The sequence below is a fragment of the Equus caballus genome, chromosome 23 (assembly GCF_041296265.1).
Source record: "Equus caballus isolate H_3958 breed thoroughbred chromosome 23, TB-T2T, whole genome shotgun sequence".
Classification (NCBI taxonomy): domain Eukaryota; kingdom Metazoa; phylum Chordata; class Mammalia; order Perissodactyla; family Equidae; genus Equus; species Equus caballus.
In genome coordinates, this window is record NC_091706.1 from 68,565,785 (window position 1) to 68,583,958 (window position 18,174).

Genomic DNA, 18,174 nt, shown 5'->3' on the forward strand with positions numbered 1-18,174 from the left:
AAAGAAAATATTTTCCATTGTTTGAAAATTTTAAGGAAAGAAGGTTATGTTAAATCCCCAAATTAACACCAGCTTCACTTTTCATATATACTTAAATTTAAAGACTTTAGACACTACCTTGAAATGTTTAAACGTGCGCTTACGATATTCACACCACTCCACAAAAAAGCGTAGGCTTCGAAAAAACATGAACAGATCTCTTCTTTCTTCTGCTCTGTAGGAATAAGATTCTGTAATTAATAAACAGAATTAAATGAGAGCCCCAACCTCACTTTCTTATTATAACTTTGTATACATCCTGAACAAAAGCTAAAAAAAGTACTTGATGTATTTCCACACAGTTGTGCTCACTTAACAATAAGGATACGCTCTGAGAAATACATCATTAGGCAATTCTGTCATTGTGTGAACATCATAGAGTGTACTTACGCAAACCTAGATGGTATAGCCTACTATACATCTAAGCTATATGGTACTAGTCTTATGGGACCACCATCGTACATGCAGTCTGCTGTTGACTGAAATGTCCTTATGCGCTGTGAGACTGTATACTGAATTGTGCACTTTTGAGTGTGGGCCCCTGTGATTGCTAGTGCTGCTTTCTCAGACTGGAATGCCCTCTTCCACATCTTAAATGTTTAAAGCCTACCCATTTTTCAAGATTCTCTCTCAACTGCCATGTTCTTCTTGAAATCTTACTTGATGACTGTGGTAATAAAGAATATATCTGGTCTTTGTCCCCAGCTCCTGGCACAGAGCTTCAAAACCCCATGGAATTCCTGAGTGACAAGAGTGCCTGTTATGCTGATGAGGTGACTTTGGTGGCATCTCTTTAGCCTCAGAATGGGGACTGGTCACCAGAAAAACCAACCATATGATGAAAGGGTTGGAACTCTGGGCCAGCAAAACCTCCAGGGAGGACAGGGGGGCTGAAGATCGAGTTTAATCATACGGCCAATCATTTAATCAATGATGCCTATGTAACGAAACCCCAAGAAAAACTGTGAACAACAAAGCTCAATGGTGCTTCCTGGTTGGCAAAAGCGCTGAGGTGCTGGGAGGCTGACATGCCTGACGCGACAAGGAGAGACACAGAAGCTCTATGTTTCTCTTCTCCATCAGCACCCTGCCCAGGCATTGGCTGATATATTGTTTCCATTTGGCTGTTTCTGGGGTTGCAGCTTTTATGATAAAACTAGAATTTTTAATACAGCATTTTCAATGAGTTCTCTGAGTCCTTCAAGCAAACTATAGAATCTGAGGGGGTTGTAGGAACCCCAAAATTTATAGCGAGAAGTTGGGAAGTCCAGGTGACCCCTAAGACTTGTGGCTGGCATCTGTAGCAGGACAGTCTTGTGGAGGACTTTGTTCTTAACCTTTGCACCTGAGATAAATCTAGGTAGTTAGTGTCAAGACTGAAGTGAACTGCAGGACACCCAATTGTTGACAGAGAATTACCATCAGAACAATGAGCTCACCACCAAACAGTATGCCCTGTTCCAAAATATCTAGACACAGTTTCATTCTTATGCCTAAGAATTCCCAAAGAAATTTATCCTAATTCTCTTTATACTATACCTATTATTACATTGAAACCCACAAACATGAGCAACTTGTAGGCTAGATGCATATATTCTGTTAACCATTCTTTCAATAAATGATTGTGGGAGTCGAGTTCCCATTATAGCCACAATGAGGTAAGCCCATTCCACCCAAATGCTCCCATTAATAACAATTTAGAAGCATGGTCATAACACATAAAGCAAATACTGGAAGACTGAAATGTGGCCAAAGAAGGCAGAATGGGCGGAGACCTCAAGAATTAAGAGAGAGCCAGGCAATGAGTTCCGTGGGCTTCATTTTTGCCTTCTGTATATGCCAATCAGGACTCTAGAGCAGACTGCAACAGAGAACAGCCAAAGGATGGAGTAAAACAAAACAATGACCAAGAAATATTGCTCCATCTAGCTGGCAGAAGTCATATAAGATGAGAAGAAGGAAAACATCAGTTTTGGTGATGATTTTTTGGGTTTGTCACCAAAAGCAAAGGCAACAAAAGCAAAAGTAACAAGGGATTAAACTTAAAAGCTTCCACTGAGAAGGGAAACCAAGGGGCTGGCCTGTTGGCACAGCGGTTAAGTTCGCATGTTCCACTTCTCGGCAGCCTGGGGTTCGCCAGTTCGAATCCCAGGTGCAGACATGGCACCGCTTGGCAGGCCATGCTGTGGTAGGCGTCCCACAAATAAAGTAGAGGAAGATAGGCACGGATGTTAGCTCAGGGCCAGGCTTCCTCAGCAAACAACAGGAGGACTGGCAGTAGTTAGCTCAGGGCTAATTTTCCTCAAAAAAAAAAAAAAAACACAAAAAAAGGAAAAAGAAAGGAAACCAAGTGAAAAGGCACCTGCAGGAAAGCAGGCCATGTTTGATGGGGCTAAAACCCAAAATACAAACAGAACTTGCACAAATTGGCAACAAAAAACAGCTGAATTGAAAAATCGGCAGAGGAGGAGTGACGTCAGCATCACAGCAGAGTGAGTTCTCCCCGTAAACTCTCCCCTCTAAGATACAACACAAACGACATTCTCACTCAAACAGAGGACATGCACACAACACAAACGATGTCTGAGAAACCAGGCAGCCATGCGATGGCAGATGGAGGTGCTGGAGACCCCTCCCCAACCTGAGGAAGTGGAAGGAGGTAAGGCAAAGCTATTCTTCCTCCCTGAAGGGCAATGACCAAAGGATTGTGTACAGCTTCTGAAAGAAAGGGAGGGAGGGAGGGCAGCCCTCCATGGAAACACCAGATATCTCCGAGGTCCCTCACAGCCCAGGGAAAATCCCCCCACAGAGATGACCATCTATCGTGGGGTTGACTTCATCAAGCCAACAGCCCAGAACAGCAGATAGTGAGGGCAGAGCAAGAAGCTCTACAGATCACAAAGGACAAAGAAAGCATCGCTCCACCCCGACCCAGGGTCCCAGCACAGCACCTGGGAGCTGGCCTGCAGATCACAGAGGGATCAGAATATGCAGCTCTTGACCGCCACCCACTGGCAACATGCAGAAGCAGTAAGAAAATACTACCATAATGCGGAAACACAAATCCATGCCGTCAAGCAGTATGAAAAAATGTATTAAATCTCCAGACCAGAAGGAAAATGACAAGTACCCAGAAATTAACCCTGAGGACACAGAAATGTATAACCTAAATGACAGACAATTCACAATAGCTATCATTAAAAAACTCGATGAGTTAAAAGAGAATGCAGAAAGACAGTTTGACAAGTTCAGGAACTACATCACAAAAAGAGGTTCAAACTACAAAGAAGCACCAATCAGAAATACAGGAGATTAAAAACACAATGATTGAGATAAAGCAGAATATGGATTCCCTGAACAAAAGAGCTGATATCACAGAAGAAAGAATCAGCCACACTGACAACAAAAATATAGAAATGATTCAGATGGAGGAGAAGAGAGAACAAAGACTAAAAAGAAAAGAAGACAGTCTCTGAGAAATGTGCAACTCAATTAGGAAATGCAACATAAGAATTCTAGGTATTCCAGAGGGAGAAGAGGAGGAGAATGGAGCAGAAATCTTGTTCAAAGAATTAATAGTAGAGAAATTCCCAAACCTGGGGAAGGAGATGGAAATCCATGTGGAAGAAGCTACGAGATCTCCTAAATATGCCAATTTAAGAAGACCTATTGCAAGGCATATAGTAGTGAAGGTAGCAAAAGGTAATGACAAAGAAAAAATACTAAGGGCAGTAAGGCAGAAGAAAATAACTTACAAAGGAACCCCTATCAGGCTTTCAGCAGATTTCACAGCAGGAACCTTACAGGCGAGGAGAGAGTGGAATGATATAGTCAAAACTTTGAAAGGCAGAGACTTTCAGCCAAGAGTACTCTATTCAGCAAGAATATCCTTCAGATGTGATTGAGAAATACAAACTTTCCCAACTAAACAAAAGCTAAGGGAGTTCACTGCCACAAGATCTTCCCCTACAGAAATCCTCAAGAAGGCCCTCAGATCTGAAAAGAAAGAAGAAACAGGTTAGAAAGCCCTGAGTAAGGACACAAATAGGTAGACAAAATCAGAAAATTGTAGCTGTCCATCAGAACAGGTTAGCAAATACTCAAGTAAAATATTAAAGACAAAGGGAAGGAAAACAGCAAAAACAAAGATAATCTTGTCATTTTAACCACAAACTCACAAGATGTAATAAGATGTGACAAAAACAACTTAGGAGGGGAAGAAGAAAGGGACTGAATTGGCTTACTCTAAGGAAATAAGAGGTCATCAGAAAATGGACTATCTCTTCTACGAGATTTTGAATACAAACCTCATGGAAGTCACTAAACAAAAAAGTACAACAGAGACTAAATAAGTAGAAAGCTAGCATGAAAAACTACCTAATTGAATTGGTAGTCTGAAATAGATGGGACCAGAAAAAAGGAAATGCAGCAGAACCAGAAAATAAGCAATAAAATGGTAGAATTAAGCTCCCATATATCAATAATTACTCTAAAAGTAAATGGATTGAATTCTACAATAAAAAGATACAAGGAGAGAGATGGATTAAAGAACAAGATGCTGCCTCCAGGAAAAAAATCTCAGCTATAATGACAAACAAGGCTCAAAGTGAAGGGATGGAAGACGATACTCCAAGCTAATGGCAAAAACAAAGAAAGCAGGTGATGCCATACTTATACCAGACAAAGTAAACTTTAAGGTAAGACAGGTGAAGAGAGACAAAGAGGGGCAGTATATAATGATAAAAGGGACATTCCACCAAGAAGACATAACACTTATAAATAAATACGCACCCAACACAGGAGCACCAAAGTACATAAAGCAAGTATTAACACACCTAAAAGGAGATATTAATAATAACACAATAATAGCAGGAGACGTCAACACTCCACTCACATCATTGGATAGATCATCAAGACAGAAAGTGAACAAGGAAACAGTGGAATTACATGAAAAACAAGACCAGATGGATTTAATAAATATATAGAGAACACTCCATCCAAAAACAGCAGAATAAACATTCTTCTCAAGTGCACATGGAACATTCTCAAGGATAGAACATATGTTGGGAAACAAGGCAAGCCTCAACAAGTTTAAGAAGACGGAAATAATAACAAGCATCTTTTCTGACTGTAACGGTATGAAACTAGGAATCAAATAGAAGAAAAAAAGCTCAGAAAGGGACAAAGATTTGAAATTAAACAACATGCTACCGAACAGCCAATGGATCACTGAAGGAATTAAAGGAGAAATCAAAAAATATCTGGAGACAAATGAAAATGGAAACATACCATACCAACTCAAATGGGATGTAGTAAAAGTGGTATGAAGAGGGAAGTTCATCACAATACAGGCTCACCTTAACAAACAAGAAACATCCCAAATAAGTAATCACAAAATACACCTGAGTGAATTAGAAAAAGAAGAAGAAACAAAGCCCAAAGTCAGCAGAAGGAGGGAAATAATAAAAAGCAGAGCAGAAATAAATGAAATTGAAACAAAAAAGAGAGTAAAAAGGATCAATGAAACAACAAGCTAGTTCTCTGAGAAGATAAACAAAATTGACAAACTCCTAGCCAGACTTACAAAGAAAAAAAAGAGAAAGCTCAGATAAGTAAAATTAGAAATGAAAGAGGAGAAATTACAACTGATACCACAGAAATACAAAAGATTATAAGAGAATACTTCAAAAGGCTATACGCCAACACACTGGACCATCTAGAAGAAATGGATAAATTCTTAGACTCATACAACCTCCCAAAGCTGAATCAATAGGAAATACATAATCTGAATAGACCAATCACAAGTAAAGAGATTGAAAGACTAATCAAAAACATTCTAAAACATAATAAAGAAGATGTCGTATATATATATACATAGATATATATATATATACACAATGGAATACTAATTAGCCATTAAAAAAAAGACAAAATCATTCCATTCACAACAACATGGATGGACCTGGAGGGTTTTATGTTAAGCAAAATAAGCCAGACTGAGAAAGACAAACATAAGATGAGTTCAGTCATATGTGGAAGATAAACACACAGACAAAGAGAACAGTTCAGTGGTTACTGGGGCAAGGGGGCTGGGCGGTGAATACAGGGAGTTAAGGGGAGCACTCATATTGTGATGGACAAGTAATAACATAAAACTGAAACTTCACAATGATGTAAACTATTAGGAAATCAATAATAAAAAAAAAAATCACTCCCAAAGTCAGAATGATCAAAGGTCTAACAAAAGCAGAATAAAAATAAATAAATAAAAATTTTAAAATCCCCCAAAATAAAAGTCCAGGACCAGACAGATTCCCTGGAGAATCCCACCAAACATTCAAAGAGGATTTAATACCTATAGTTCTCAAACTATTCCAAAAATGCAGGGAAGATGGAAAACAACCTAACACATTCTACGAGGTCATCATCATCTGATACCAAGGCATGACAAGGACAACCCAAAAAAGGAAAATTACAGGCTGATGAACATGGATGCAAAAATCCTCAACAAAATATTGGCAAACTGAATATGGCAACACATCAGAAAGATCTTACACCATGATCAAGTGGGATTTATACCAGGGACACAGGGATGGTTCAACATCCACAAATCAATCAATGTGACACGCCACATTAACAAAGTGAGGAATAAAAACCACATGATCATCTCAATAGATGCAGAGAAAACATTTGACAACATCCAACAGCCATTTACGATAAACAACTTTACCAAAGTGAGAATAGAAGGAAAGTACCTCAACATAATAAAGGCTATATATGACAAACCCACAGCAAACATCAGACTCAATGGGGAAAAACTGAACACCACCCCTCTAAGAACAGGAACAAGACAAGGGTGCCCACTGTGACCAATCTTATTCAACATTGTATTGGAGGTTTTGGCCAGAGCAATTAGGCAAGAAAAAGGAATCCAAATAGGAAATGAAGAAGTGAAACTCTCGCTATTTGCAGATGACATGATCCTATATATAGAAAACCCTAAAGAATCCATCAGAAAACTATTAGAAATAATCAACAACTACAGAAAAGTCACAGGGTACAAAGTCAACTTACCAAAATCAGTTGCATTTCTATACTCCAATAACAAACTAACAGAAAGACAACTCAAGAACACAGTCCCACTTACAGTCACAACAAATAGAATAAAATATCTTGGAATAAATTTAACCAAGGATGTGGAAGACCTATACAATGAAATCTAGAAGACATATTACTGGAAAAAAATCAATGATGACATAAAGAAATGGAAAGAGAGAGTGATGTCAGCGACATGGCAGAGTGAGCTCAGCCGGGACTTTCTCCCCTCCAAACTACAAGTAAAAGCACCAACTGCTTTCCAACCAAAAAGAAAAAATCCTAATAACAAAAATCATCAGAGACCCACAGCAGCCAAACGACAGAGGGTAGACAGGCTGGAGCTGCTCTCAGAGGAGCTGGAACGGGGTAAGAGAGAACTTCGTTCCCTCCCTTAGAGACTGGGATCGCTGTTGGGGGTGAGGGAAGGAGTAGGGGAGGGGCCGCGTGACCATGGGATCATCCAGGACTCCCAACACCTGTGCAGCGGAAACCTGCTAACAGGGCAAAGCTTTCGTGTGGGGGAGCCCATCAAGCCAGGGCCCCGGGAGACCAGAGAGCGAGAGCTAATCCCAATCCAGGTTGACATGCAAGAGAAAGTGCCCCTACTCCCTCAACCCACGCTGCACGCTGCCATCACAGCTGAAGGTGGAGGGCTCAGAACGCATGGCTCTCGACCCCCATCTAGTGGTAACAGGCCATAACTGCAACCAAATAATAGCATCATGCACAAAAAACGCTCCTCTACCATCCAGCAATTTATAAAAGCTCCAGTCCAAAAGGAAAACGATAAAAATACAGAAGTATGTCCTGAGGACTTGGAAATAGGTAAACTAAGTGCAGAGAAGTTCAAAATAGCTATCATCAAAATACTCAATGAGGTAAAGGGAAATATGGACAAACAACTCAACGAGTTCTGGAGTTACTTCACAAAAGAGATTGAAACTATAAAGAAAAATCAATCAGAAATCCTAGAGATGAAAAATACAATGGATCAGATAAAACACAATATGGATTCCCTGAATGCATGTGTAGACACCATAGAGGAGAAAATTAGCATAATCGAAGATAGACAGGCTGAATGGCTCCAGAGGAAGAAAGAGAACTAAGAATTAAAAAAACTGAAGAAAACCTCCGAGACATAGCGGATTCAATGAGGAAATCCAATTTAAGAATTATCAGAATCCCTGAGGGTGTGGAAAAGGAAAATGGAACAGAAAGAGTGTTGAAAGAAATAAGAGAAGCAAATTTCCCAAATCTAGGGATTTGAGGGAGAAACGTGTGTGGAGGAAGCTTTCAGATCTCCTAGATTTGCCAATGTAAAAAGACCTACTGCAAGGCATACAATAAAAAAAATGGCAAAAATGAATGACAAAGAAAGAATATTCAGGGCAGCAAGGTAGAAAAAAATAACCTAAACAGGAACACCTATCAGACTTTCAGCAGATTTCTCTACAGAAACCTTACAAGCTAGGAGAGAATGGACTGACATATTCAAAACTTTACAGGATAAAAATCTTCAGCCAAGAATACTCTATTCAGAAAAAATATCCTTCAGACATGAGGGAGAAATTAAATCTTTTCCAGACAAACAAAAGCTAAGGGACTTTGTAACCAAAAGACCTCCACTACAAGAAATCCTCAAGAAGGCTCTCATACCTGAAAAAAGAAAAAAAGGAGAAAGGGGTCACAAATCACAGAGTAGGGAGACCCATAGATAGAACTGGAACAGGATAGCAAATATTCATGCGTAGCATTAGGATAAAGGGAAGGAAACCACCAAAGCAAAGACAATCATATCACTCTAACCGCAAACTCACAACACAAGTTGGAATAAGAGATGAAAATAATAATTTAGGAGGGGAAGAGGAAAGGGACTAAATCAGTCTAGGCAAAGGAAGTAAGAGACCACCAGAAAATGGACTACATTATACAAGAGATTCTGAATACAAACTTCAGGGTAGCCACTAAACTAAAAAGAACAGAGACACAAAACATAAATAAGGAGAAATCTAGAAACCCAGCATAAGAAATTGCAGAAGTCAATGGGTAGGCTAAAACACACAAGACGAGAAACAAAGGTAACCCAGGAAAACCGGATAACGAGCGACAGAATGACAGCATTAAGCCCTCATGCATCAATACTCACCCTCAATGTAAACGGATTGAACTCTCCAATAAAAACATACAAAGTGGCAAAATGGATTAAAGAACAAGATCCAACAATTTGTTGCCTCCAGGAAACACTCCAAGGACAAACACAGGCTCAGAGTGCAGGGGTGGAAGACAATAGTCCAAGCTAATACCAAAGAAAAGAAAGCAGGTGTCGCAATACTTATACCAGACAAAACAGATTTCAAAATAAAGCAGGTAAAGAAAGACACAGAGGGATAATACATAATGATCAAAGGGACACTTCATCAAGAAGAAATAATGATTATAAATATCTATGCACTCAACACAGGAGCACCAAAGTTCATAAAGCAACTATTAACAAACCTAAAAGAAGATATCAAAAATAACACAATAATAGTAGGGGACCTCAACACCCCACTCACATCAATGGACAGATCATCCAAATAGAAAATCAACAAGGAAACAGTGGAGCTAAATGAAAAGTTAAAACAGTTGCACTTAATAGACATATATAGAACACTTCACCCAAAAACAGCAGAATACACATCCTTCTCAAGCACACATGGAACATTCTCAAGGATAGACCATATGTTGGGAAACAAGGCAAGCCTCTACAAATTTAAAAAATTGAAATAGTAACAAGCATCTTCTCTGATCATAATGTTATAAAGCTAGAAATTAATTACAAGAAAAAAGCTGAGAAAGGCACAAGGATGTGTAGACTAAACAATACTATTGAACCAGCAATGGTCATCATACTCAATAGGCAAAAACTGAGCGCCATCCCCTGAAAACAGGAATGAGACAAGGATGCCCTCTATCACCACTCTTATTTCACATAGTACTGGAGGTTTTGGCCAGAGCAATTAGGAAAGAAAAATGAATAAAAGGAATTCAAATAAGGAGGGAAGAAGTGCAACTTTCGCTGTTTGCAGACGACATGATCTTATATACAGAAAACCACAAAGAATCCATTGGAAAACTTTTATTAAGTTATCAACAACTACAGCAAAGTTGCAGGGTATAAAATCAATTTACATAAATCAGTAGCATTTCTATACTCTAATAACGAACCAACTGAAAAAGAACTCAAGAACACAATACCATTCGCAATCGCAACAAAAAGAATAAAATACCTTGGGAAGAACTTAACTAAGAAAGTGAAAGACTTATACAACGAAAATTACAAGGTTTTTCTGAAAGAAATGGATGACGACATAAAGAGATGGAAAGACATTCCATGCACATGGATTGGAAGAATAAACATAGTTAAAATGTCCATTCTACCTGAAGCAATCTACAGATTCAATGCCATCCCAATCAGAATCTCAAGGACATTCTTTACAGAAATTGAACAAAGAATCCTAAAATTCATATGGGGCAACAAAAGACCCCGAATTGCTAAAGCAATCCTGAGAAAAAAGAACACAGCTGGAGGTATCACAATCCCTAACTTCAAAACATACCAAAACAGCATGGTACTGGTATAAAAACAGGTGCACAGATCATGGAACAGAATTGAAAACCCAGAAATAAAACCACACATCTATGAACACCTAATCTTCGACAAAGGAGCTGAGGACATACAATGGAGAAAAGGAACTCTTTTCAGCAAATGGTGCTGGGAAAACTGGAAAGCCACATGTAAAAGAATGGAAATCAACCATTCTTTTTCACCATTCACCAAAATAAACTCAAAATGGATCAAAGACCTAAAGCCGAGACCTGAAACCATAAGGCTTCTAGAAGAAAATGTAGGCAGTACACTCTTTGACATCAGTATTAAAAGGATCTTTTCGGACACCATGTCTTCTCAGACAGGGAAACAACAGAAAGAATAAACAAATGGGACTTCATCAGACCAAAGAGCTTCTTCAAGGCAAAGGAAAAAAAGAACCCACTAACTGGGAAAAAATATTTGCAAGTAATACATCTGACAAAGGCTTAATATCCATAATATATAAAGAACTCACACAACTCAACAACAAAAAAATCAAACAACCCGATCAAAAAATGGGCAGGAGACATGAACAGACATTTCTCCAAAGAAGATATATGGATGGCCAATAGGCACATGAAAAGATGTTCATCATTGCTGATCATCAGAGAAATGCACATCAAAACTACAGTAAGATATCACCTTACACCCATTAGAATGACAAAAGTAACTAAAACAAATAGTAACAAATGTCGGAGAGGTTGTGGAGAAAAAGGAACCCTCATACACTATTGGTGGGAATGCAAACCGGTGCAGCCACTATGGAAAACAGTATGGAGATTCCTCAAAAAGTTAAAAATAGAACTACCATACGATCCAGCTATCCCACTACTGGTTATCTATCCAAAGAGCTTGAAGTCAGCAATTCCAAAAGTCCCATGCACCCCAATGTTCACTGAAGCATTATTTACAATAGCCAAGACGTGGAAGCAACCTAAGTGCCCATCAACAGATGACTGGATAAAGAAGATGTGGTATACATATACAGTGGAATACTACTCAGCCATAAAAAACAAAACTGTCCCATTTCCAACAACATGGATGGACCTTGAGGGAATTATGTTAAGTGAAATAAGCCAGATAGAGAAGCACAATCTCTGTATGACTCCACTCATATGAGGAATTTGAACATGTGGACAAAGAGAACAGATTAGTGGCTACCAGGGAAAAGGTGGGGTGGGGGGTGCGCACAAAGGGTGAAGGGGTGCACCTACAACACGACTGACAGACAATAATGTACAACTGAAATTTCACAAGATTGTAACCTATCATTAACGCAATAAAAAAAAAAAAGAACAAGACAAGGATGCCCACTTTTGACCCTTCTAGTTCACAGTTTAGTAGAATTTCTAATCAGAGAAATTAGGCAAGAAAAAGAAGTAAAAAGCATCTAATTGTAAAGGAAGAAGGAAAACTATTCACAGACGCCAAGATTTTACATATTTAGAAAATCCTAAAGAATTTACAAAATCTGTTAAAGCTAACACTCAAAATCAGAAAAGTTGCAGGATACAAGGGCAATGCACAAAAATCACTTACATTTCTACATACTAGTGATAAACAACGTGAAAATAAAACAACTACATTTACAATGCCATCCAAAAGAATAAAACACGTAGGAATAAATCTACCCAAGGAAGTTCAAACTTGTACACTGAAAACTGCAAAACATTACTGAAAGATATTAAAGAAGACCTAAATAAATGGAAAGACATCTGTGTTCATGGTCAAGAGACTTAATACTGTGAATGTGGCAACACACTCCAAAGTTATCTACAGATTCAACACAATCCCTATTAAAATCTCAATGGAATCTCAATTGCAGAAACGGAAAAGTCAACCCTAAAATTCATATGGAATTGAAAGGGAGAGTGAATACCCAAAACAATCTTGAAAAAGGAGAAAAAAACTGGAAAACTCATATCTCCCTATTTCATAAATCAACAGTAATCAAAACAGCGTGGAACTGGCAAAAGCATAAACATAAGGATCAAAGGTACAGAATGGAGAGTCCAGAAGTACACACCACAGATCTATGGTCAAGTGATTTTTGACAAGGATGCCATAATCACTCAGTGGGGGTAAGAACAGTGTGCTTCAAAGAGTGTTGCTGCAAACAAATGAAGTGGAACCCTTACTTCAGGCAACGTGCAAAAATTAATTCAAAATTGATGAAGACCTATATACGAAAGCTAAAAGTATAAAATTCAGAAGAAAACATACAGGCAAACATTTGACCTTGGATTTGGCTATGGCTTCTTAAATATGACAGTAAAATTATGAACAGCAAAAAAAAAAAGATAAAGCAGACTTCATAAAAATTAAATCTTTTGTGCATCAAAGCACATTACCAAGAGAGTGAAAAAGACAAACTACGCAGTGACATTTGCAAACAGAGATCTGATAAGGGTCTAGTACCCAGAATATATCAAGAACTCTTTTTTAAAACAGCATAAAAATCATAAAAATGCTGCAACAATCTATCATGAACACTGTTGAAAGAAATGCAACAGAAAGTATCAACAAAAAGAAATGATAGATAAAAAGGAGAATCGAATGAATAGTTTAGAACTAAAAATACAATAAATCAAATACAAAGCTCACTAGATGGTTCCACAGCAGAATGGAGATGGCAGGGGAAAGAATCTGAGCTTCAAGACAGATCAACACAAATTACCCAAATCAACAGAGAAAACAAAACAAACTTGGGGAATAAAAAGGAGAAAAGATCCTCAGGGAGTTGTGAAATAATAACAAAAGGTTTAACCTTCATGTCATCAGTCTCATAAGAAGGGAAAGGGCTTGGGGCTGAAAAAGTATTTGAAGAAGGAAGTACTGAATAGTTCCCAAAACTGACTAAAAGAACATGCCTACAGATCCACAAAGATGACTAAGCCTAGATAAATGATGACCACATTTATATAAATTAAAGACAAATTTTTTTTGTTTGTTTTATCTCCTGAAAGTCCCCCAGTAAATAGTTGTGTATTTTTAGTTGTGGGTCCTTCTAGTTATGGCATGTGGGACGCCACCCCAACGTGGCCTGACGAGCGGTGCCACGTCTGTGCCCAGGATCCGAACTGGTGAAACCCTGGGCCGCTGCAGCAGAGCACATGAACTTAACTACTCGGCCACAGGACCAGCCCCAGAAAATTTCTTGTAAGCAGGCAAAGAGAAATGAGGCATTAAAAATAAGGGAACAATGATTTGAACGACTGTGTCTTTCTCATCAAAAACCATGGGGGTCAGAAGCAAGTAGCACAGCATTTTTCAAGTGCTGAAAGAAAAAAACTGTCAAACTAGAATTCTATATCTAGAGAAAATCTTCTTCAGGAATGAGAGTAAAATAAAGACATTCCTACATGAAACAAATTAAAATAAGTTGTTGCCAGACACATCATTCACAAGGTTTCTTTCAGCTCTTGAGTTTATTTAAAATAGCTGATGGAAAGTCTTTGTCCAGTAAGTCCAATGTCTGGGCTTCCTCAGGGAGTTCCTATTGATTGACTGGGGTTTTTTTCCTTGTGTATGGGCCATACTTTCTTGTTTTGTTTGTTTTGTGTTTTGCCTGTCTTTTAACTTTTGTTGAAAACTCAACATTTTATTTTTATTTTTCGGTAAGGAAGATTGACCCTGAGCTAACATCTGTCGCCAATCTTCCTCTTTTTGCTTGAGGAAGGGTGGCCTTGAGTTAACATCTTCCTCTATTTTGTTTGTGGGACACCACCAAAACATGGCTTGATGAGTGGTGTGTCCGTCAGCACCTGGAATCCGAACCTGTGAACCCCAGGCTGCCAAAGCAGGGCAGACAAACTTAACCACTCAAGCCACTAGGCTGGTCCCCAGTTTAAACAATATAACACGGCAATTCTCGAAATCAGATTCCCCTTCTCCCTAGGGTTTGTTGCTGTTTTTGTTCTTGTTTGTTTAGTGACTTTTCTGAACTCACCTGTAAAGTCTGTGCTATGTTTTGTGTGGCTACTGAAGTCTCCATTCAGTTTGCTAATATTTGAACAAAGATTTACTTAAACACCTAGCACCCGTATGTCTCCCAGTCTGCAAGAGGCTCCTTCTGTGTGTTGGGATGCACCTTGACACTCAGCAAGGCAACTGCTTGTACAACCTTAGCCTTTGCCTCCTGCTTTGGCAGAGCCTCACTATCAGCCAGAGGGAGCACCTGGGGCCATCTCAGGCCTTTCCTGTGCACATATACAACCAACACAGGGGCAGGGTGTTCCAGATTCCCAGGAATATGTCAGAGCTTTTCAAAGTCCCGATGGCCGACCCATTCTCCAGCTTTTCCTTTTAAGCTTTTTGGTTAACCTTTTAACTGCCCCAGCTGTTAACCACCACCTCAGGCAACCATGAAGTTTAAAATTGCCTCCAAATATCTTTGGCAAACACTTCCAGAGAAAAGGCTTTCAGATTGGATGAGTGCTGAGTCAGGTCAACTAAATACAGCTTTGCAAGTGAGACCTTTCAGGGAACCAGAAATAGTTCAGGGGCCAGCCCAGTGGCGTAGCAGTTAAGTATGCATTTGCCAGTTCAGATCCCAGGTGCAGACCTATGCACTGCTTGTCAAGCCACACAGTGGCAGGCGTCCCACATATAAAGTAGAGGAAGGTGGGCATGGATGTCAGCTCAGGGTCAGTCTTCCTCAGCAAAAAGAGGAGGATTGGCGGCAGATGTTAGCTCAGTGCTAATCTTCCTCCAACAACAACAACAACAAAAAACCAGTTCCAACAATGACAATTCCCCAGAAACGAGGCTGTGAATGAGTATGAACCTATCTGCTCCTTCTGGCGGCTGCTGGGCCTGTTGGTCATCATAGGGATTGCTGTTTTTGGTTGTCAAGGCCACCACAGAGTTGGTAAGGGAGATATGAGAAAAGGGCATTTAAAAAGCCACAAAACCCACTCTTCTTACCAACGTTCTGCTATTTTTCCTGAATAAATGCTCCCTGATTGCTACAAACCTTTGCTCCATTTCAAGAGTTCTGAAAATCTAGATTCTGACAGTTTTTGCTAGTTTCTTGCTGCTTTTACAGAGGAGAAAACCTTCAAAGGTACTTACCTATTCTGCTAGTATCACTGATATCTACGCCTTGGATTCTAAAAGGACTCAGACAGGGCTCTGTATCAACCACGTGTTTTCTGTGTTCTGGTGCTTTGACATCTGGGGCCTTGCTGACCCTGGAGAGACTGTCTCTCCCAAGGTTAGCCAATTCCCAGAGAGAGTAAACAACTTGCTTCTGAGTGTGCTTTTCAAATGTAATCCAACCAGTCCAGAGCTCACACTCCAACCGCATCCTTTATTGGGCTCTCAAACTCTGGCCATTATCTACCTGCCCTAATGACCGTAGGGCCAGGCCCCAGACAATGAGGACAGGTCCTCTGCTCCAGTGCCTCCTGAAACGATTCAAACTAGCAAAGCCCAAGCCTGCTCCTCCCTCAGAAACCACAACAAAGGCCCTGCCCAGTTCCCCCTCGCCCTCTGCCTCCTGACCTACTCCAGCGCTTCTCTCTGAGGCCCTTGGTGACATGGTGTGCCCCTCCTCCTGGGAATCGTGAGTAACAAACTATCTTTTCAATAGCGATCATCTCCTGATTTGTTGGCCTTACCATACTCAAATCATAATAAAACCTATTAAAATAGGCTCCCATGCATTTGTTCCTAATTCTTAAATATTAGCCATGCAGTACACATGAGCATAGATGTTTATGTCAAATATACGCTGTTGGTTCCCAAAGATAGCAGAAAGATTACGCCAGACTATATAAACAGTAGTGCTGAGGTTTATTTTCTCCATATTTGGTCACTCAGGCAAATGGTCCTGTTAGAGTTGATGAACTCACTGAGACTGCTTCTTAGAGAGATCTCACAAACTGGTCTTCATGGCAGCTACAGTTATATTTCTACGAATATGACTAATTTGGGGCAGCTCTCAATCATCAAAGTAAACGGCTCCCTGAAGCCACTTTGAAGCTAATCTTGGTGAGCTTATCAGAACTTGGAATAAAAACTCCATGAGACCTCTGGTGGAATTCAGCATAGGGATTCTTGGAAAAATCCTCAAAATACCCTTAGACATGTGAAAAATGAGCATGTGTGTGTAATAATCATTCAGCTTACCCTGTACAATGATTAATCTGAGGAGTAGTTTCTTACCAAAGCCTTTCAGGTTATAGCTTTTTAAGCTTTTCTGTGTTTTTTTCCCAAAAAGAGTGCCTTTAAAAAAAAAAACACTGAAGAAAACATATGGCACATAGAACTCATTCTTGAGGAATTTCTATAACTGGATGAGTTGAGTACATTGTAAATAGTGGTGGGCATATATACTTACTGAAGGAGTTTAGGAATCTGTGCCACAAGTAATACCAAACAATAAGCAATCTGTAGATGAAGTAATTCCATGTAGAGTGGGTGACCCACAGGAACAGTGTTTTGTAGATCCAGTTGTGCTGAGAAGCAGTCCCCAAATATTGGCAATCAGTCCATGTTGTAAAGGAGAGACCACAGTCACGGATTTTCTTCTAATAGCTCTATCATTCCAATTCCAATAACTTTCATTATTTCTCAGAAAGATTTTTATTCTTTGATTCATAAAATATAAACTTTTGGAATAGACCAGAACCTTGCAAATAATTTTATCCAGTTCCTTCATTTTGCAGATAAAGAAAGGGCTCCACTGAGATTAAATATCTTTCCTAATTCAGTTGCATTAGTCACTAGTTTAAGGAAAAAACTCACCCACTGAAATATGTCATATGAAGGTATACTGTCCTTGTTATCACATTTTGTAATTTACACTAAGGAAAAGACATACATACTAAGTGATCATAATACAAAGGCAAAATGTGATACATTTTTCAAGAGTAACTAGAGTTGATAACCAGCTGGGTACGATCAGGCAAGGCTGGCTCCCTGACCTACTCAGTCACCCTCTCAACGAGGCGTTCCCCGGCCATGCTGTTTAAAGATGGATACCTCTCCCTCACACTGTACATTCCCTATCTCCCATTCTACTTTACTTTTCTTCATACCACTGACCTCCATCTAATGTATTATTTACTTTACATATCATTTTTGTTTACTGCTTGTTTCCCTTATTAGAAAACAAGTTTATGGAGGGAGGGATGTTTTGTTTTGTTCACAGCTACATATTAAGCACATTCAACAGTGCTTGCCACATAGTAGGTGTGCACTTATCCCATTATTGCTTACCACCCATTACTGGTTTTGCTCATTCACTTGTTTGTCAGCTTCATGAAGTCAGAAACTATATTCTTGTTCATCATTATATTCTTAAAGACTAATACAGTACAAAGTATATAACATGCTTTCAATACACAGTATTTATTTATTTTTAAATTTACATACTGGAGCAGAAGAGGTATACTTTGAGC

The 18,174-nt window shown here is 39.3% G+C and overlaps 1 protein-coding gene across 4 annotated transcripts in view; it reads right to left on the reverse strand.

The window, feature by feature from the left end:
* Window positions 1-18,174, reverse strand: part of CENPP (centromere protein P) — a 215,819-nt gene that overhangs the window by 162,659 nt on the left and 34,986 nt on the right. For all 4 annotated transcript variants that reach the window (XM_070248185.1, XM_023627640.2, XM_070248186.1 and 1 more), the window contains exon 5: window positions 118-214. In XM_070248185.1, coding sequence (XP_070104286.1) covers window positions 118-214 — 97 coding nt within the window. The remainder of the gene's footprint in view (window positions 1-117; window positions 215-18,174) is intronic.